The sequence below is a fragment of the Molossus molossus genome, unplaced genomic scaffold (assembly GCF_014108415.1).
Source record: "Molossus molossus isolate mMolMol1 unplaced genomic scaffold, mMolMol1.p scaffold_m16_p_1, whole genome shotgun sequence".
In the NCBI taxonomy this organism is placed as follows: Eukaryota; Metazoa; Chordata; class Mammalia; order Chiroptera; family Molossidae; genus Molossus; species Molossus molossus.
Genome location: NW_023425344.1, coordinates 243,054,240 through 243,077,494, shown reverse-complemented (window position 1 = coordinate 243,077,494; position 23,255 = coordinate 243,054,240). Strand labels below are relative to the sequence as shown.

The 23,255-nt window shown below is 35.9% G+C and overlaps 1 protein-coding gene across 2 annotated transcripts in view; it reads right to left on the bottom strand.

The window, feature by feature from the left end:
* Window positions 1-2,381: 2,381 nt before the first annotated feature.
* Window positions 2,382-23,255, bottom strand: part of TC2N (tandem C2 domains, nuclear) — a 45,946-nt gene continuing 25,072 nt past the window's right edge. For both annotated transcript variants that reach the window (XM_036273025.1, XM_036273035.1), the window contains exons 4-12: window positions 19,094-19,261; window positions 17,813-17,904; window positions 16,560-16,635; window positions 15,909-16,009; window positions 15,151-15,267; window positions 11,532-11,723; window positions 8,409-8,523; window positions 6,049-6,248; window positions 2,382-3,289 (exon numbers count right to left, since the gene is read on the bottom strand). In XM_036273025.1, coding sequence (XP_036128918.1) covers window positions 3,179-3,289; window positions 6,049-6,248; window positions 8,409-8,523; window positions 11,532-11,723; window positions 15,151-15,267; window positions 15,909-16,009; window positions 16,560-16,635; window positions 17,813-17,904; window positions 19,094-19,261 — 1,172 coding nt within the window. In that variant the 3' untranslated portion in view covers window positions 2,382-3,178. The remainder of the gene's footprint in view (window positions 3,290-6,048; window positions 6,249-8,408; window positions 8,524-11,531; window positions 11,724-15,150; window positions 15,268-15,908; window positions 16,010-16,559; window positions 16,636-17,812; window positions 17,905-19,093; window positions 19,262-23,255) is intronic.

Below are 23,255 nucleotides of genomic sequence, written 5' to 3'. Positions count from 1 at the left end.
ATGGACATATCAAGAGTTTCCCAGACAAGAAAAAGCTAAAGGAGTTCATCACCATCAAACCAGTATTATATGAAATGTTGAAGGGGTATTCTTGAAGGAGAAGAACAAATATATGAATAAAATGACAATTAATACATATCTATCAACAACTGAATCTACAAACAAAATGAGCAAGCAGAACAGAAACAGACTCATACATACAGAGAACTTTTTGTTGCTTGCCAGATGGGTGGGGGCTGGGGGGCTGGGTGAAAAAGATGAAGGAATTAAGAAGTACAAATTGGTTGTTAGACTGATGAACCTCAAAGGGAAGGGAGGAGGGAGGGCGGGATGAGATAAACCAAAGAACTTCTATGCATATATGCATAACCAATGGACACCGGCAATAGTGTGGGGAAGGCAGGAGGGGGACAGGATTGGGGAGGAGGGGGTCAATGGGGAAAAAAGGGGGGACATCTGTCATACATTCAACAAAGATGAGTTAAAAAATATTTGCGATCTTAGTTGTGCTGATACTTCTCTAACTGAAAAGACTCTTAAATTAAAAGGTTTTCTTTTTATTGTTTTATTTACCTGGGATTCCAAGACATGCAAGAAACCAAGAAATCATAGCTTTCCCCAAAATTATACATTATACACATATTGTAAAAATATTGAAAATAAAATAGTTAAAAATTAAGTTAAATACATAACTACATATAATAAATTTAGGAATTGAAAGCAATACTAGAACACATACAAAAAGCCACTCAAATAAAATGCTAGATTTCTTAAAACAATATAGTTTGTTGTTTATTGTCTAAAAGTCAACACATTTCTTTCCTTGGGGCTATTAAAATAGTTGCATTTGCAGAGGATGTTTAGGGTAGTGAAACTACTCTATGTGATACTACAGTGGTACATGTCATCATGCATTTGTCAAAACTCACAGAACGTACAACAAGAGTGAACCCTAATGTAAACTATGGACTTCGGGTGATAATGATGTGTCAGTGTAGGTTCACAGATTTTAACGAATGTACCACTCTGGTGCGAGATGCTGGTGGTGGGGGAAGCTGTGCATATGTGGGAGCAGGAATTATAAGGGAATTCTCTGTACTCTCAATTTTGGTGTGAACCTAAACCTGCTTTTAAAAAATAAAGTCTATTTTTTTAAAAATGTTTTTTCCTTGGCTGGTATGGCTCAGTTGGTTGGAGAGTCGTCCTGTGCACCAAAGGGTCGTGGGTTTGATTCCCAGCCAGGGCACATATCTGGGTTGCATGTTTGATCCCCAGTCAGTGCATATGGGAGGCAACCAATTGATGTCTCTATCGAATCAATGTTTCTCTCTCACTTTTGTGCTCCCTTCCTCTCTAAAATCAATTTAAAAACATGTCCTCGGGTGAGGATTAAAAAAAAAAAAGTTATATAAAAATTGTTTTAAATAGTTGCCATTTGTCTCAAAGATTCAAAAGACTACCACACAGGGTGATTTATCTTAAAAAGTCCACGTGAGTACTGATCAATATGTCATTTTTCACAAATCTACCAAAAAATATTTCAAAATGCATAGTCTTTTCAACACCACTGGTGTACCATAAACTCTAGGCAGTAGGAGCAAAGGGCATGTAAAGTATGTACATTTTATAGTTTGAGGGAGGTAATATGTAGAATATGGGGAATTAAGTCCATGGGAAAATCTTAATAAGATACATAGAACATAAGAACTGGATGAAGAGGGCATGCATAAGCTACAGCCAAGTATACTTCTGGCCAACAATACCAACATCTATTTCTTGGCATGTGTGGGAAGAGATAAGAGAGAAAGAAAAATGGAAGACCATGAACACAGAGCACTCATTAGCAAAAATAAAGTCACATTTTCCAAGACCAAGGATGGCCTTATTTGTTTCTCCTAATAGCTATTGTTTTTGGCCAACTAAACTGAAATTATCCACACACTGAGTTCTAAGAGAGAATCTGAGAAACTACAACAGAAAATATTCATTTGTGCCCTGGCTAGTTGGCTAAGCGGTTAGAGTGTCGGCCTGCAGACCAAAGAGTCGCAGGTTTGATTCCGGTCAAGGGCACGTGCCTCGGTTGCAGTTCATCCCCGGCCCTGGTCGGGTTGCACAGGAGACAACCAGTTGATGTGTCTCTATCACATCGATGTTTCTCTCTCTCTCTCCCCTCCTTTCTCTCTCTCCCTCCCACTCTGTCTGATGATAAACAGAAAAATATCCTAGGGTGAGGATTAAAAAAGAAAAAGAAAATATTCATTTGCAACATGGTTATTTTTAAAAAAATAGGAAAATACTTCAACATCTTGAATTATAGAACAAGTAATTTATATTTAAAAAACTAAAAACAAGGTTGTGAATATAAAATACTGAATTTTCTATTTGAGACCATTTAATTCTAATTAGGATGGGGCATATGGGTAATAATCTTATTTCAACTCCAAACAAAACAAAGAGTAAAATATTTAAGGGAGGGAGAAAAACATAGGAAGATGTGTGTACACTGGGTTTCCAATTAAACTTCAACCTCTGGTGTCTTCATTATTCTTACCAAACTGTAGTTTTCTATATATGAAGTTTCTTGGAGATAAACTGGTAATGTGATACCTTATGGGTAAGAAATGATAAACACAGGGCACAACAACTTGCCCCAGAAATTGAACTAGTGCAATTCATTTTTGTTTTCTGAGAGAAAATAGGTAGCAAGAAATAAACAGTGAAGCCAAGATATTATCAACAATGATTAGCACTGGAATAGTCAGTAGTAAAGTCTTCCAAATGTCTCATAGGACTAACAGAGACTTGATATACTAGATTTTAAATACCTAGGTAAAGCTTCAAAAAACACACCTATAAACATAAAATGGCAGTAACTACCTATGGCTGATATTCTTACTGGTTTTATAATTTATTTAGTTGCCCTAGTAATACAACCCTTTCATTTTATTGTCTATTTTGGCACAGTTTTTAAACATTTCTTTTACTCTGGATGTCTGATATAATTCATACCATTTTTTATCAGGTTTAATTTTCTAACAGATCCAGTATATATTATAATTATGACCTCCATAAAAGACTTGAGAAATATATTGATTTGTCTCTTCTCATTGGTAGCAAATTTAAATCTTAAGTCTTCTTAAGAAAAGTCAAATTCTTCACCAAATAATGCATGAGGTCTTCAAGATGGATTTAATTTGTGCCACTGGATAACAACCTTTTCTGGATTTGTAATCGTCTCTTTCCACTGGTTTGCTGCTTCAACGTTATTACTTTCTTCACTTATCCAAATCTGTAAAGGAAGAGAACAACCATTTAACTTAACACAGTGATGGCGAGTTCAGTTAATGACTCTTATTGATGAAAGACAACTGGAAATTTGGTTTACATATTTTCTTTTTTTTTTTTTTTATCCCCACCCGAGGACATTTTTCAATATTTTGTTCAGATATAGTGAGAGGGAGAGAGAGAGAGAGAAACATCGACGTGAAAGCGACACATCGAGTGGTTGCCACCCACACGACCCAACCAGGGCTGGGGACAAACTGCAACCAAGGTACGTGCCCTTAGCGGGAACCGAACCCGGGTCTCTCCGGACCGCAGGCTGACGCTCTAACCACTGAGCCAAACCGGCCAGGGCTGTTTTCATATTTTCAACTACACATCTTTCCACTTTTCCAATACTTTGATTTCTCTATTTGAAACTTAAATGTGAAAATATTTAACCTATTTAGTCACTCTGAGGACTGTTCTGTATGATCCAATTCAATTTAAAAATTCAATGTGAGATATATAATCATGTTTCCCAAAATAATTAGTATTCTTTCTCAGTCAATAAATCTAGGAGCTCAACTTAAAACTGATCCCAATCACTCAAAAAACTTTTTGTAGAGATTAACTCAAGCTAATCTTGATTTAAATTAGATTGTAAGGAATGTGCATTTTTAAGTACCTGGTACATTATATAAAACTGTAATTTTAATAGCAAATTTATAAGTAGTCATTTTAAATCCACAGTAAATAATTTCATAGCAATCCACAGTAAAAAGTACTCATCACTTATGTAACTTTAGATAATAGATGCAAATGAACTTGGGAAAACGGAAGTGTTATGCAAAGGTAAGACAGCACAGTGGGTGCTCACATATCATAGAGGTAAGGTGGACAAGGAATCAAAGAACCTGAATGCTCACCTCAGCTCTAGCACTAACAGATGCTTCTCTGAGACTCAGTTTCTAATTCTTTTTTTTTTTAAATCCTCATTCAAGGATATTTTTCCATTTATCTTCTAATAGAGTGGGGAGGGAGGAGAGAAACATCAATGTGAAAGAGACACATCGATTGGCCGCCTCTCGCACAACCGCAACCAGGGCCAGGGACCAAACTACAACCAAGGTACATGCCCTTGACCGGAATCGAACCCACGACTCTTTGGTCCAGGGGTCAATACTTCTAACCACCGAGCAAAACTGGCCAGGGCTCTAATTCTATTAAATAAGGAAATTAGAGTAGGGCTCTCAATGGTCTTTTAAACTTTCCCCCATAATTTCATGGTCTGAAGAAACTTCCCTTCACAGAAAATCTTACAAACAACCCGACATAGAAACAGATAACATGAGAGTGCTCTGGCTGGTACAGGAATGGGTGATCTTGATCCCACGTGGCTACTCCATCCCGGTGGCTCCCAAAGCTACCAGAGAAGCTGTAGGGAACAGAGGACCAGCGAGAACCTTCCCAGAATTCTTCTTCTTCACTAGAGTCTCAACCAAGAAAGTAGAATTACCAAAAAAGTTATCTTGAAAATCACCTGTCAAGGAAATCACCTATTCCATTCACACATGATAGCTGAGGCTTAATGACACAGGAAAACTTTAACTGAATTCACTTCATGGGCCTTGTGGCTTTGAAAAGTATGCTAGTTATTTGAATTGTTCAGTTTAAACTTTCTGAATAAGGTACAATGAAGAACAAAACTATATTTTTCACAAATATATAAGATATGTTTGTAAAATATATTAAATAAAATCAAACAGTTAATAGCAATCTTTGGAAACTCACATATAATTTGAGGATTTCATATTGACTGCTAATCACATCTTGTCAAGTAGAAGCTTTTAAACTAATATAAACTTAGAAATTTAAATGTGAGTTGAACAATTATAATGAAATGCAACAGACAGCTCCCACTAATCCACTCAGAGTAAAGAACGAATGGACAAAAGAAAACAAGTTCCTACAGAACTGGCAAGTAAGCAAGTATTATGTTGTCTTATACAAATTACTAAGAAATTTTAAATAGATTAATCTGGACACTCATATTGACTATCTAAATATCATAACCACTATTAAAATTGATGTTTTCTACCTGTTCAAATCTAACATAATTCAGTTAATAGCAGAGTTAAACATTAAATTGAACATTAAAATGAGACAGAATAAAGTTGGATATCTGAAGTCTTAAGAAATTTAATTTAGTCCTGGCTGGTGTGAGTCAAATGGTTGAGCATCGTCCGTGCACCAAAAGTCACTGGTTTGATTCCTGGTCAGGGCACATGCCCAGATTGCAGGCTTGGTCCCTAGTAGGGGGCATGCAAGAGGCAGCCAACTGATGTTTCTCTCCATCCCTCCCTCTCTCTAAAATCAATAAAAATATATTTTGGGAAAACAAAATAAATTTAATTTAAATACTTAATGTTCCCTCTTCATAAGGAATGAGTCAGTAGTACTGAAAAAAAAATGACTCTTCTCATACTTTTCAAAGTTGAAAAGCTCAGAAAAAGACTGATTTTTCCCCCATTAAAAATGTAAAGTTCATTTGGGAAAAAAAAGTCTTATTTTAAGATACCCCTGATCGCTCATAAATTCCAACTATTTGTATTAATGCAAAAGTCTGACAGGACTTCATTTTTGTGGCAACAATGAATTTTAACTTACGATTCTGAAGAATTGTGCGCTATAAAACTTAACTGTATTCTATTTCTTTTGTTCACCAACCATTTGAATGTACAGAAAAGGGCAAGGGAAGAATTCAAGATAAGAACTCCCACTGACCTGCCCCACAAAGTGCCGTCTTCTCACAGAACTTCGACTGTACAGCTTAATGAGAAAAACAATTTCTGTTTCATTCTGTACAAGTGGAAAAATCATAGTCTCTCCCCACTTTACTCTTCCATTGGAGGCCTTCAGTAAGCGTGTCTTCTTCTTATAAATCAGCTCTCCTGAGCTAAACATTGCCACCTTCACAAAAAAACCTTAAAAAATAAGAAATTTTGATATGCAAAATTTTACTTAAAACACCATATATGTACCTATATGTTTGTTGTAATAATATAAAGACGCCACTTTTCAAGATGTGATGAGCTATTGCCACAACAGATAACATCTCTAATAAGCTTTCTCATTTTTATCACACTTTATGTTAACTACTGTAACCACAAATGAATTTAATTGTCCTCCAAATCGAATGCCATTAGAGACAGGAAATGCAGGCATAAATAGCAATTATCAGCAAGCGAGCGCACACTGGAAAGGATTGTACAAAACAGACACGCTGACTATTTGGACAGCTGGAGGAATTTACTTCACAATTTCATGTGAGTTTGCTTGCGACTCCAGAAGTTAAACATATGCCCACTAGAGAAAATCTGTTCTTAAATAAATTTGAGATATAATAGAACAGCTTATACAAAGTAACCTTCCCAAAGATAGCAATTATAAACTCTGGGGAAAATATAAAAAGCAATTACTTAAGACACTAAAGATTGACAAAAAGCAGGCAGAAATTGGAGAAGAGTCAGCTCTTAGAAGACAGGAACTGTACGGGGTAAAACTCTGGTTTATGTAGCGTTTCACCTAAGCACGTTCCCAAGTCTGACTCACCCACGGTGTCCACAGCTCAAGCAGAAACTGCAGTCTGATTAACGGGAACTGGGATAGAGCTGAGGCTGCCATGGGGGCAACAGTGTGATGTGGGAACTTCCACAAGTCCACAAAGTGAGGACTGAGACTGACCTTAGATTTATAAAATAGCGATCACTGGTAACCCTGATGAGCAGTTTTTATTAAAGAAGGACACCTGTTAATGTAATAAACTGCACCTGTAGATTTTCCTGTTGTCCCTGTTCCTTAGAATTATCACTCTGTAGTCCTGGTAATTTATTCTTTTAATGCCAAATTAGACTCTGCTTATTTTTTATTTTATGATTTTCCCATCTGTCTACATAAGTGATGGTGGTCTGTAATTATTTTTGTGTGTACTGTCCTTTCTGTTTTGACATAAGGAATATGCTAACCTCATAAAGTTACTTTTTCCATGCTTTGGAATAGCGTATGTAAAATAAGGATTATACATTCCTTAAAAGTAGAATCTGCCAGTAAAATCATCTTGATCTTATGCTTTTATAAGAGGAGGTTCTTTAACTACCTTTACTTAGTTATTGTTTTATTCAGATTTTCACTCTTCTCTAGTGAACTTGAACAACTTTCCTTAGAAAACCATTTATTTCACATAGATGTTCAAATGAATTGGTACTTACAAGTCGTATGTCTTATTATCGAATCTCTTCTGAATTTGACATTAATTTCTCATTCTTGTTTATGTTCTCTTTCATTTTAGCTTGATCCAACCTACCACAGGTTTGTCTATTTTCATGGTGTTTTCAAATAAAAAGCTTTTGATTTTATTAATCATGTCTTTGTTGTTGCCTCAATACTTATCAACTTCAACTTTGGCTTTAATTCCTTACTTCTTTCCTTTGAATTGGCTGTTTTTCTAGCTTTGTGAACTGAACACTCAGCTGTCTTTATTTTCAGTCTCCGTAGTTACAGTGGACACCCATTCCTTTTGCCTGCTCCAGACAGCTTCTCTTCTTCTAGTAGGGAAAAGGAGCACTTTTCCCCCACTCTTAGCTCTTGAGGTAGGGCTGACCTCAACCTACAGTCTAGGGTCACCATGCGAACAGGCCTATCCAACCAACTATCAGAACCCCTGGCTGTGCCCAAAGGGCAGGGAGGAAAAACTGTTTCAAGGGTTACATTTGATATTTTTGGGTTTTTAAAATTAAATTTCTCATGAGAGTATCCAACGAAGGTCACATAGGAAACATGACCTAGGCTGGTGAAGCATTTCTGACAGTCCCCGGGACATTCAGTCTGTAGTAACTAACGAGCCAGACCAGGAAGGGCTTCAAATGCAGAGAGGTCACAAACAGATAAGAATCAAGAGAGCAGTGGATTCAGGTAGGCACAGTGGCTAAAATTTGAAATCCAACAAAGTGATTGTAAGTTAAAAGTATTTAAGTTAAATTATAAAGGTTACTAAAACTTTAATCTCCATCGTGAGAAATGTAGGAAAAAACTATCTTTTACTAATATTTTCTTTAGATTCCACTTTGCAGCACTGATACACTTACTGAGAGTCAGAGGTGTTGAGGAGCTTGGAAGGCATTGTGCCTCAAGAATCTGTAACTGAACCCTGCTGTTCACGGCTTGAAAACAAGTCCCCAGTTCAAGTTCTGCGTGGTAAACCTGCATATCAAAAAAGTGTCACTTGGTAATTAAGAATAAAGTTCTGGGATGTTTAAAAAATTCGAAAATAAAGAGCTAAGATTAGAAATTTTGAAATCACTGCCTTTTACTGACACACAACGCTACATGTCATAAAACAAGGTTTAGAAGATGAACATCTTGGATTCTGTACATAGGAAGTGTTCACCTTCAGGGATTCAGAAACTGCAAGTTATAGCTACATACCGATTCTTCAAAATCAGGGAGGCCAAAAGACAACTCAAATTAGAAACAAATAAATTCCTAAGCGGTTTTACCAGAGAAGAATATCAGTGAAATAAACACCTAAAAGAGCAGACATACTTTCAAAAGACTTAAATGCAGTCATCTGAATTATTTTTTGAGAACATGAAATACGATTTGAAAATGTAATACCTGAGGATCATCATTATTATTTCTGACTGTGGAAATCTGAGCAGGTGCTACCCAAATCCCAAGACAAAGGATAACTACAGTGAAACGGCTGTGGGCCGGCGCCCAACGACCGCTGCATGGGAGCAAGCCAAGGACGAGGGCTGGCACGAAGGAAGCTACTGAGCGTTATGAGGCAGTAAATAATGAGGAAAAGGTCAAAGAAAACCTGAGGCAAACAATAAAATGAAGGAGACTCGGAGGGGGAAAGTAAAAATGGGCTCCTCAGAACTGCTGACTAACGGCGGCATAAAGCTGGTAACTTCTCTGTGAACAGCACCAGCCGGCCTACTTATCTGGATTCCAAGGTCCTTGGAGTGAAAAATAAAAGAAACATAAGGTCGTCCAAACACAAAAACATTACTCTCCACATGTTGAAAAGTATGTAAATAAAGCAAGAACATAATGTTAAGAGATCTCTATAGGGTTCAGCATAGACAGACACAAAAGTCTTTGCTCATATTGATTCCGACCAAAGCTCTAGCACAGCTGAATGCACTGGATGAAGGGGTCACACTTGATGAAGGGGTCACACTCGACGAAGGGGTCACACTCGATGAAGGGGTCACACTCGATGAAGGGGTCACACTCGATGAAGGGGTCACACTCAACGAAGGGGTCACATTTGATGATCGCCCAACAGCCCAATAACTGGCTCTTGGCTCCCTAAAAAGGACCTTTGCACATACATTCCATTGACTGCATCTTTGGCATTTTCTTAAAACATGATCCTATGTTTTAAAATTGGCCATGCCATAAGAAATCAAGAGATAGACAGTGAAATGTGAATCACTTAAAAGCATAAACTTAGCTGTTGAGGTTAAACTCCACCATGAAACATCTAAAATTATAGTGAAACTTGTCTATTTTGGCCCCCAAAAAGTGCTACATTTGAACAAATAAGTGAATGTACTGCTTTTCCTTTCAAGCAGAATAAGAATGGATTAATAAACCTTTTCACATGAACAAATTCAATAGCCATACACAAAATAAAACCTTCGCTGAAATAAGACTGCTGCTATATAATTTAGTAGAAACTGAACCATAATCGTTCATTCAGATTCTCCAAGGCAGATAAGATTATAATGTCTCAATTCCCCAGAAAATACCTTTGCTGAGTCTGATGTGTTCTACTTGTCTCACTGATTTAAATGTGAATATACGAATTAGCCATCTGAACATCTGTGCCGTCTATAAACTATGGTTACAGTACTGTCTACCAAGCTAGTTTCAAAGATGCACGTGACACACTCCTATCACAGCTACAAAACACATTTGCTTACACATATTTTTTTTTATCCTCACCCGAGGACATTTTTCCATTTTTTGTTCAGATAGAGTGGGAGGGAGAGAGAGGAAGAGAGAGAGAGAGAAACATCAACGTGAAAGGGACACATCGAGTGGCTGCCACCCGCACAACCGACCAGGGCCAGGGACAAACTGCAACCGAGGTACGTGCCCTTAGCGGGAACCGAACCCGGGTCTCTCCGGACCGCAGGCCGACGCTCCAACCGCTGAGCCAAACCAGCCAGGGCTGCTTACACATATTTTAACAAAATAATCTAATCTGGCATGTTTTCATTCATCATGTATTCTCTCACATCCATCTACATACAAATATTCAATGCCAGGAACATGACGGGCCATTACTGAGCGCACACTCAATTCCGGAGAAAGATGAAAGCTCAAGCCTTGTTTTGTTTAGAACAAGTAACTGAAATAATTCTTAGTTGTAATAAATGCGACAAAAGAACACTTTGGGGATGGAAACAGAAAATAATAGGCAAGGAATAAAGAAATTAAGAAATTTCAGCTATTCTTGATTATAACAAGTCTTTGTTTTTTATCTTTTGATACTTAATTTCCCTGCGAATTTAATGCTTCTCGAGCCAGGCTACATATTAGAATCACCTGGGGAGCTTTTGCCAAACCGGCCAGGGCAACCTGGGGAGCTTTTGAAATTACAGCTGCCTCTGGCCCGACCCGCAACGTTCTGATTTAATTAGGTAGGTGTGGGCATCTTTTTAAAAGCTCCTGAGGTGATTCAATGTGTACCCAGGGTTAAGAATTACTTCAAGTCATCGTAAATATTTTTGAAAAGTAGGTAAAATATAAATCCTATATAAATTTAAAGTCACTTAAGGTTTGACCTTATAAAACGTTATGGCTGATTTCTATAAATGTTATCCTGACATAGAAACGATATAATTAAATTATTAAGGATTTCTAAACAATTTAAGTGTTCAGCTGGCTTAGCTGAGAGAAGGAAATATCCAGTCTCAAAAATGAAACAGCACTATAGAAAATCTAGTTCTTTAAAAAAAAATACCAGCTCTAAAAACCTCCTTTCTACTCAATTTATGGACAGATATATAGCTTACTCATGATTAAAAACAACTTTCCTAATCCACTGAAGGCAATCTCTGATTGGGTTTACAGTTTATGACTCTTTCCTGCTCTTCCTAAGTTATCAGCTACTAAAAAAAACTTTAAAAAAATTAATGAATAATTTAAAATTATTCTTACTTCAGGGTTATTTACATATCATTATCACTTACAGAAATTTTTGAAGGTGGTACTATTTCCAAAGAGTAATCCATTTCCTGCGTGCTAAGAGTTCTGAGTGACAGTGAGCATTCTCCAATGGTCTTCTTCCTGGGAGTCTGGATTTGAATCTTAAATACAAGCCTTACAGTTTGTAGAGTTTGGAGTTTAATAGCAAATACAAACGTTTCCATAAATTCAATACTCTAAAAAAAAAAAAAAAGAAAATATAAAGACTGAAATAAGGGTGACATGCCAATACAAAATAAATATAACATTTTATAGTCTAGGAAAGGTAGATTGATCTTTTACAAACAATAACAAATATTTTTTAATGTAAATGAAAAGGAGAATGGCCATGGGTTATTTTCCAGAATTTATCCTGGATACTGTCTTACTTCATTCCACAAATCATCCTTTTAATTACTTATTCAGGAACTCAGGTCAATATCATCACCAAGTGTACCAGAATATATATAGTTTTCCCCCTTTTTGAAAATTAGGTTGCTTTCCATCTTTGGTTCTGGGTCATGCTTTCTGCTATTTACAGTTCTTCAACAGTAAAAAGAGTGGTTTAAGAATCTCAGGCGAGCTCTCTGAGCACTCAAAATCTAACTTGTTCACAATACAAGACTTGAATTATTTCTTTAAAGGAGTGATTCTTTGTCTAATGGTCTTCCCACCTATTGGGCTTCAATTTCTCTTTTGGTGATGTCTGTTCCACTCTTTCCAATCTGAAAATAATTCTTAGTAGAGAAGACAAAGGAAAGAATAAGTATAAAGTGCTACCTTCTTGCATAAGCATCCACCCCATGCAGCAGGTTCATGTTTTCCATGCTTGAATTATTTTCAAGTGTCCTTTTTGTTACTTTTAATATTTTTAAACCTTGGTTTACCAAGGGCTAACATCTTCTTGATCCTACTCTTTGCTGCACCCTCTCTTCTTTCCATCTTGAATGCATCCTTTTGAAAAGCAGCTTTTTTTTGCTTTTTGTAAAGGCAAGATATCTGGGCAACCAACATCAATATTTGAGATATTGTGCACACATTTTCTCTTTTATTGTAACTGTTTGTGTTGTGCGGTCGGAACTGTGTTTCTGAGAGCTTCCTAATCACTTAAGCTCCTTTCCCCCCAACTTTCCTAAGTTAACTTTGTTTTATTTGAAAACCAAAAAGTGAAATTGTTAAATAAGTATTAGGATCACAACCAGAGATAAGACTTACTTCCATTTAGACTTTCTAGAATGCATATTTTCTAAGATGATATCATACTCTATACAGATTTTGATTTCTGCCTTTTCACTTATTAAGAACATTTTCCCATGTCCTTAAAAAACTCCTCCTAGCCTGGCCAGTGTGGCTCGGTGGTTGAGCATCGACCCATGCATCAGGGGGTCGCCTGTTCAATTCCCGGTCAGGGCACATGCCCATGTTGTGGGCCAAATCCCCAGTGAGGGGCATGCAGGAGGCAGCCAATCAATGTTCTCTCTCATCGATGTTTCTCTATCTCTCTCCCTCTCTCTCTTCTTCCCTCTCTCTCTAAAATCAATAAAATAAATAAATAAATAAATAAAATGAAACAATAAAACTCCTAAACATTATTTTTCATAGATATTTAGTATTCTATTACATGGTGCTATGGTTTGAATGGTGTCCTCCCCAAAGAACATGTTGAAGTCCTAACCTTCAGTAACTAAGATGTGACCTTATTTGGAAATAGGGTCACTGATGATACAACTAGTGAAGTTAAGAGGAGAGCATGTTGGAGTAGAGAGACTGATATAAGAAAACGGCCACGTGAAGACACAGAGAGCCAGGGAGAACGCCATGTGACGATGGAAGCTGAGATCAGAGTGAAGCCAAGGAATGTCAGGGATGCCTGGCCAGCACCACAAGCCAGGAGACAGGCGTGGAACAGATTCTCCCTCAGAGAACGAACCAATACTGCTGAAATCTTGATTCCAGACTTCCTCCAAAACTGAGAGATACATTTCTGTTGTTCAAAATTACAAAACCGTAGGAAACTAATAGACATGGTATTCCATGAGTTTTCTCAGTCATTCCCCTATAAGAGACATTTATATTGTTTCCAACTTATGTACTATGGACAATTTGCCAAGAATACTTTATGTATACATAAATACAGACAGGAGTTGGCAAAAGTAGGTTTATAGTTGTGAGTACATAAAACAGAACTTATTCTTACATTGTTACTTATTACTTATTATATTATTTATTTTCCTATTATTCTTGTTATTATTTTGTATCCTTACTTATGATTTATCTTTTAGGCAATGACGGAGACGCATGTCAACAAATAGATGACAACAGAGACTCTATGCCAAAGAGTGCTTGAGTAGAGCAAGCAGACTACAAGAACATGTAAACAATGAAGGTCGGCAATTTGAGCCCTTACATGAGGTTGTACCTAAGCGTACGATGCCACTGTGACATTCTTTTGAATTAATAAAGCCACTGTAAAAATCATAACCTGCAAGTCTTTTTCATATGAACTGTAAACCTACTTTTGCCTATCCTGTATGTGTATTTTATACACATATATTAGATTATTTCCATGGAACATAGTCCAAGTAGAATAACTATGTTAAAAAGTATAAGTAGTTAAAGGTTTTGAAGTGTACTGTCATTAAAATAATTTTCAGAAAGTTTTATGTTCTAGAGTACTTGTAAAAATTTTCCTAATTTTAATAAATGAAAAAAGATAGAAAATAAAGAAAGCAATATGCAATTTCATGTTTACTAGTCATTTGAATTACTTTTATTTTTTAAAGATTTTTAGAGAGAGGGAGAGAGAGAGAGAGAGAGAAACATAATGTGAGAGTGATACATCGATCAGCTATCTCAGGACACGTGCCCTGATCAGGAATTGAACCAGTAACCCCTCGGTGCATGGGAGGATGCTCAACCAACTGAGCCACACTGGCCAGGGCATGAGTTACCTTATTTTTAAGTGATATGTTTTTGAAGAAGATACCTTTAATTTGCATGGAAAAACACAAACCGTTCAACCCATATCAAAAGACAAAAATGAAGATATATTTAAGTTAATGTGAAATCTAGAATCTATAAAACCAAATTTAGGATCATAAATCTTCCAGTTATAATAATGGAAAGTATTTCTCAAAGCCATATGGGGTAGGAGGAGAGAAGAGGAAAATACAGACATTTGTTTTCCTTTCATAAGAGAAAAGTAAAGAGTTTTCTTATATATTGTTCATCTTCTATATATTTTAGTGATGACAATTTTATTTTTAAATGTACCTTAATATTGGACAATGAAATATCAAGTACTTTTTAAGGCTCAAAATAGTCATTAAAAAGCAAGGTGGGGGGAGGGAAGAGCTAAACCACAGAACTTATATGCATGTACGCATAACTGATGGACACAAACAACAAAGCTGGGGACAGGGTGGGGGGGGGGGAGAATGGTGTTAATGGGGAAAAAAGGAGAAACATCTGTAACAGAAATAAATTTAAAAAAAAAAAAGCAAGGGGTACATAATTTGCAGTTTCCCAAAAGAAAACACTTCTTTATTCCAATTCTTTACATGGGTTAAAGTGACAGATATGAGAAAAACATAAAAAGAAATTCAGACACAAATAACTACTTACACTGGAGCCTTCCTTGGCTGAAGATTTGAAATTGACTGGTTTGGGCAATGTTAGGATTCCTTTTATAGAAATAGTAGGCATGTCACCATAACTAGAGGGCCAACTTAAATCCTTGCACTGAAAAATTAAATATATAGTTTGAATTTTACAAAGGATACTGACAATACACATATTTTATGTATTTCTTGACTTATTGACTTTAGATTCAAACTTTAAAAGTAAACTTTAGTCTACTGAGACCTCCTATTTCATTTGCTTTAAAATAATTTGACATTTAGCCCTGGCCAGTTTGGCTCAGCGGTTAGAGCGTCGGCCTGCGGTCCGGAGAGACCCGGGTTCGGTTCCTGCTAAGGGCACGTACCTCGGTTGCAGTTTGTTCCCGGCCCTGGTTGGTCGTGCGGGTGGCAGCCACTCGATGTGTCCCTTCACATCGATGTTTCTCTCTCTCTCTCCCTTCCTCTCTCTCCCTCCCACTCTATCTGTACAAAAAATGGAAAAATATCCTCGGGTGAGGATAAAAAAAAATAAAAAATAAAATAATTTGACATTTAATGTTCTAATATCATATCAAACTCCTTCTTGAGGGTAAAAGTCAAATACTTCCATCACACCTACTGATTTATTTTCTCCAGAATACTATAGAACCTTAAATTCCAAAGAAGGTAATGACCAATCCCCAGGAGAGAGCAACAGTATGTGTTTAAAATGTCTAACTATGCAATTTGGTAAGAAAAGCTGGTATTTGCTAGAGTACGTACCCGTAGCACTGTGATCCAGATCTGCTCCACTGCAGAGTTATAAACCACTTTCACATGCAGTCTCCCCAAGTCTCTCTCATCTCCTGAGAGCGTAATAGTATCTGAATTGTAAAAAGACAAAGATGTTTGAAATACTATACAATCCTTCTAACCCAATTAAGCTTTGATATAATCCGATTTTAAGGGCAAAACTGAAAAACGCTACAATGATTTTTTTTTAAGTTGACAATAAGACAAACATCACATTTCAGTGTTTTACTGAAGTGCTAGGGGAAGATACTCTATAAAAATACATGGCTTAAAAAATGAACCCAATTATAACCTGAGAAATTTAAGTTAAAACAAAGAAAAACCTTCCCAAATAAATGATATGGCCTTAATACTGCATGCTTCAGAAAGTTCCTTCACTAATATACTTTAAAAAGAACAAAAGATATTTAACTGCTTCACTTTTTAAAAAAGACATATTCATGCCTGAACACTAAAAAACGGACCATCTGATACGTGTATTCATATGCATGTAACACTGCCAACGTAGATACAATCATCTAGAGTTTTTTTTTTTTTTACCTTTTCATATATACTTTCAAATTACTATTGGGTAGAAATAATTCCCTTAAGAGTATAAAAGTTGGATACTTTATTCCTTACCCAAGCTTCTGTTACTCCCCTGAGAATTTTTCCTTGACGAAGAGCTACTGGGCACACTGGACAGGGAATCATGTCTCTACAAATAAAACTCTTCTTTAGTGAGAAATTGCATATCAAACTTAAAGGAGTCTGAAATTATACCTACCCTACTAACAAAATGCTAACCATTTTGACAGTTACTGATCAGAATTCCCTACTTTTAGACAGAAAATAGGAAGAAAGACTTCTGTGTGTGTTATCAGGAAAATCTTACATACCTTACTAGATAATATATGAAAAAGCCTTTGCTGTTTGGTCTGGTTTTATAATAAGGATAAAGAGATTATGGCTTATGTTTCATTTTTAAAGGTACTAATAAAAATCAGAATATATTTGGAAGTGCCCTGCTACCCAAAAACCTGTAAAGCAATAGTGATCAAAGCATGGTCTCTCTGGACCAGGAGTATCAGCTTCACCTGGGAAACTACTAGAAATACAAACTCATGCCCCACTGTAGAGCTCCTAAATCAAAACCTGTGGGGGTGAGGCCTGACATTCTGTATTTTAACAAGCTCTCCACACAATTCTAATGCATGTTAAAGAACTGGTGCTATAAAGAATTAAGACTGCCAAAAATGAACTCAACTGAGATTATTAAGGATTACTTAGAATACATGCCCTTTTAATGAAATATATGTATATACATTCACATTAAAAAAATACACAAGTATACATAAACAATATCTGAATAGTGCTTTTACTCACAGTTATAGAAATATAGGTGATTTGTCTTACTTTGCTTAAGTCTACTTTCTAATTCTTTAATAATAATCACAGTTCACTTGTATATAAAATATAATTTTTAAATATCAAAAAATTCTCAATTTTATTTGAAAATAGGACAGTTTTAATATTAATGAATAAAGTTTACATCTCAATAGAAATATTAATTTTTATTAATTAGTTATGTTCATTAAAGAAATTTAAATCAATAAGCGCTTTTAACTATGTACCATTTTAAATTGCAACTGTCTGAGTGCATACCAAATGGGAGATGTAAGACTCATAAAAACACAAACAAAATAAAAACTACTGCCTTTCTGTATTCAGTTGAAATCTTCCTAAAATAATGCACATGGGAAATGACAAATGTTTATATAGATACATCTATCAAAGATGTAAAACACGTTGTTCCTAATGCAATTTACATATTTCTGGATTTTTAGCTTGAAAATTAATGATCAGATATAATTAAATTTATATAAATAATTTACCTGGATGAACTTCTGAGATGAACTTGAAAGGTCAAACATAGACTTGCTTAGCCCAGGGGAACCAGGGAGTTTGTTGGTTCTTAAATCACAAACTACAAAGGGACGTAAGTAAATTACTTATTTTTATAGTAAAGAAGAAGAAACATTTAGAATTGTACTTAATTACAATCAACTAAATATTTTTAGTAATATATCATGAATATTGCAAATCTAAAGAGAAAATACCTTCTAATGAAGTTTTAAAAACTTTTAAATTATTTTACCTTGTTTGAAACAGAAACCAACAAAAATCAACATATTTTCATATCCACATCAAATATCAAGCAGGGGAAATTCATTCTTCTCACTACATTCCTCAATTCTTCATCCCATAAAAATAACCTAAGAGAAGGTAAGCCCTCTGTGCCAAATGCAATGCAACTATTCAATGAATGCTTCTTTTTATTTAAAAAAAAAATCAATACCAAATCCTATGTGATCCTATATTTTTAGTTTCCCTCCCAAACTGTAAGATCCATGGAGAATGTTCCTCTGCATGCTAATTGTGTATTCTAGCACAGAGCTGAAATAAAGAAATATTTAAATAAATACTTCTGCTTTATTTTTAGTACCTCATCCTGAATTCAGGGTTGAGACAGCTACATACACAAAAGACCTGAAGAACAGTGAGAATTTTGTGAATTAGATATGTACAAGATAGACTATAACTGATGCAGCCTCAAATATGAAACTAAAAAAGTTCTAAAATCATTTAGGCATTTTCTATTTTCTTTGTTTACATTTCTAATCATATGATTTTCTAAATTTATCATTTTCACTGAATAGAGCACAAAAGAAAAAAGCTAGTAAATAGTTGTAAAATTTATGAATGGATAAATGATAAAATATATACAAAATAATCTGTAAACAAAACTTTTTTCAAAAAAGGACAAATAAAGTGGAATTTAGAACTCACTAACACACATAACTTACTAGTTTTTCAATTTATGTAATACCACAAAGAAGTCATGATTGTTTATCACATCACTTGTTTTCCGTAAGAATCATCTGTTCCAGGGTCTAAGATTCAATCTGACTTGCACATTTGCTAAAAGAGAAACAGAGGCCTCTCCTGCTGCCCCAGCTGAGGAGAAAGCGGAAACGCAGAAAGAAGAATCTGAGCAGTCTGATGGGCTTTGGTCTTTTCGACTAAACCTCTATTGTAACACATTCAATAAAAAGCTGGACTTTGAAAAAGAAAGAAACACAAAGAGGAAAAACAAACAAGGAAAAACGTCAAACCTGATCCATACAGTCGCATCGCTTCTGAACCAGGAGGAAAGCGCCGGCTCAGATCTGGTGAGATGTGCCGATACATATAGAACGGGTTATATATGTCATAGCTGGAGCCGGGATGGGATGAACTGGAAAGTTCTGCCTTTCGATCTCCAAAAGATGCTCTGGCAGATCCTGAAAGCAAATGTTTCTAAAGTTTTATGACATCCTTTTCTTGGAGTTATTAGCCAACAGCTGGAGCATTTAAGGCAAAAGAAAAAAAGTTTTGTTTCAAGTAATATTAATTCACATGCATTTGATATCTAAAAAAAAAGCACAAATTTACTGAGCTCTGCGTGGAGTATTCTGCCAGCGATCAGCCATGAACCCTGCTCCTAAGTACATATTCCAAAATATTGTAGACAATTCTATATTTTGTGATCAGAGTTTCCTTTTATTTTTCTACCTACACAAAGAACATCGTTTAAGTAAAAAAAGATTATCTTTTTTTGGAGATGTGCTCTTTTCACGAACATTTATAAAACCTGACCACGTGCTCCTTTTGGCCCAGCATCCTGTCCTGTCTGACAAAGCAACGTGTGACAGGCGGTAAGGGAGTCCCCACCACAAGCCCACAGCCCCGCACCGTCTGAGACGGAAGGCCACGGTCCTTGGGACGCAGAGGGGCCACACGGTCCCTCAGGAGCTCCTTGGTAAAGGACTCACTAAACTAGCTTCAAAGCACAGAGCTCAAGAAATTTACACCAGAGACACCAGAAGTGGGGTGCCTGGCTATTGGTGAAGATGCCTGAATGAGAGATTCCACCAGCTGCACATTTTGAAAAATAAAATTTTATTAAATTAAAAGACCACATGCTGAGATACACAGAGCAAGTCTCAATAAATGTTTAAAGATTGAAATCATACAGAATATGTCCTCTAATACCAGAGCAATAAAGTTAGAAATCAAACAGCAAAATGAATAAAAAATATTTATATCGAAACATAAAGGACCAAAAATAATAAAAAAGGTAATCTTTAAGAAAAACAAGATTAAAAATTTGCTCTATTGGGCCCTGGCCAGTTTGGCTCAGCAGTTAAAGCATCAGCCTGTGGTCTAGAGAGACCCGGGTTCGGTTCCTGCTAAGGGCATGTACCTCGGTTGCAGTTTGTCCCCGGCCCTGGTTGGTCGTGCGGGTGGCAGCCACTCGATGTGTCCCTTTCACGTCGATGTTTCTCTCTCTCTCTCTCTCTCTGTCTCTCTCTCTCTCTGTCTCTCTCTCCCCCTCCCACTCTATCTGAACAAAAAAAATGGAAAAATGTCCTCGGGTGAGGATAAAAAAAAAAATTTGCTCTACTGGGTATTAAGAATACAATTATAAGATCAATGGAACAGAATAGAAGGCCCAGAAGAAGACACCTATCTTATGGATACTTGATTTATAATCACTGCAGTACTACATATCAGTAGGGAAAAAATGGTCTTTTCACTAAAAGGGAGTAAGACAACTGAATATTGATATAGAAAAAATAACAACAACCCTCATCCCAACTAAATATATTCACAAAAAATTAATTCCATGTGAATTGTAGCTGTAAATTAAATGTTAAAGGCAAATCAAAAAAAATCTATATTAAGTAAATTCATGAGACTTCATGCTCTTAGGGCAAAGAAGCACTTCTTAAGTGGAACACAGCATTAATCATAAAACAGTTTTAATAAACTCAACTACATTAAAATTGAAATTTTCCATGTCAAATGACTACTTAAGAGAGTAAAGAGGTAACCCACAGAGTGGGGGTATGATATGGGCAACAAATATAACAAAGGGCTCATATCCAGAATTTATGAGGAACTCCCACAAATAAATAAGAAAAAGACAAGCAAGCCTATATATAAATTAGCTTAAGACTTAAGCAGACACTTTAGACGAGAGTCTATCCAAATAGCCAATAAACATGACCCGGTGCTCAATCTCATTGGTCGTGAGGGAAATGTAAATTAAAACTCTAGTAAGATACTACTACATGCTCACCAGAATGGTTAAAATTAAAAAGCCTGATAATAGCAAGAGTTGACAAGAAAGTAGACCAATGTGAACTATCATTCTCTGCTGATGAAAATGTAAATTGATATAATCATTGTGGAAAAGAGTTTGCTAATTTCTACTAAAGCTATCAATATTTATACCCTATGACCCAAAAACACCATTCTAGGACATATACACAATTGAAATGCTTGCATATGTGCACCAAGAGACAAGTACAAGAATGTGCACAAGCATCCTGGCCGGTGTGACTCAGTGGTTAGAATGTCAGCCTGTGGACTGAAGGGTGGCGGGTTGGATTCCAGATCAAGGGCATGTAGCTGGGTTGCAGGTTTGATCCCTGGTTCTAGTCAGGGTGTGTGTAGGAGGTAACCAATCAATGTGTCTTTCACATCAATGTCTGTCTGTCTGTCTCCCCCCCCCCCCCCACTCTCTCTCTAAAAATCAATGGAAAAAATATCCTCAGGTGAGGATTAACAACAACAACAACAAAAATGTTCATAAGTGTCATTATCCATAACAGCCAAACTCTGGGAAAAACTCAAATGCCCATTATCAGTAAAATAGATGAACTGTAGTATATACTTACTACATAAAAATACCTTATAGTATACTATATAGGAAACTACTGTATATCATCCATTTTAATACAATAGATACAAAAACAAACTGTACAGATATAAAAAAAACTGACGTTAAGAACAATTTGAATAAATTTCACAAACATAATGTTGACTGAAAGAACCCACAAACAAAAGAATATATACTAAGTATGTAATTTCATTTATATAAAGGTCATAAAACAGAAGAAAACTAGACCATAACATTTAAGAATACGTACTTACGTGGTAAAAAGTAAGAAAAGCAAGAAAGTGATGATTACAGCAACTGGAATACTGATTACTGTGAATTGACCGAAAAGGGGAAAGATGGAAACTCTGGGGTTGCTGGTAATACTCTCTTTACTTCAGTGGTGACTATACACATGTTTTGCTTTGTAATAAATCACTGAGCTGTATATTTCTTTGTTCCTTTATTCTACATGTGTTTTATATTTAGGTCAAATTTCTTTCAAAGCTTATAATCACATTGGAAATAATATATACACACAAAGTTTATTAAATGTTTAAATGATCACCATGTTTTAATTATTTTTGTCCCATTTAAAACAGAACCCACAGTATAAACTAGTATTTTCTGAATTAAGCTAAACAATAAAACAGGTAGCTTTACATTGAGTTCAGAAAAGAAAAATAAAATATGGGGTTATGAGGCGCGATTCTATCCTCATCATGGTTCAAAAAACTGTGTGTACAATCTAAGCACAGTCCACAGTCAGAGGGGTGCCAACAGGGAGCTATGATGCCACAGAGCCTTATAAAGAGTCGACATCCCTATAAGCTAACACTTGATCAGCACACAAACACTGCTACCAAGTCTATTTATGGTAATAAGAATAGCACTGTTAAGAGTAGCAGCATCATAAATGACTCACTACCTTTACAGGCTATACCTAAAAAAAAGAATATTCTGATTTCATTTTTCCTTTATAAGTAAGCCACTACAGAATTCCAATTTTCCCCTCAAACAGTATATAGTGATATCATTGTTTAAGTTCAAGAGGAATTTCTATTTACAGAACCACAGTGCTATAAAATTAAACGTAAAGGTGCATAATTGCCAACACCTTTCAAAAGCCCTATTAAAATTTCAATATTAATTCAAAATGCATCCTCTAGATGGATAGGTAGATAGGTGATAAAGAAAGCATAGTAAAATGTTAGTGATAGAATCTGTCTGTTATCAAAGCAGAAAGTTACAGTTGTAGTCAGACGCATCAGCAAGTAAGCAATGCAACATAACAAAGTTCAAATATCTGAAACATAATTTTAGACATTATTGATATCGGTCTGCTCTATCATCTTCTCAAAATCTCCATATCAGCCCATCACTCACACATGCAAATGCACATACAGCTTACACACATTTTACTTCTATAATTACGTACCAAGAATACTTTCTTTTTATTTGTTTGTTAATCCTCACCCTAGGATATTTTTCCATTGATTTTTTTTAGATAGAGTGGAAAGAGGGAGGGAGGAAAAGAGAGGGAGGGAGAGGGAGAGAATGAGAGAGAGAGA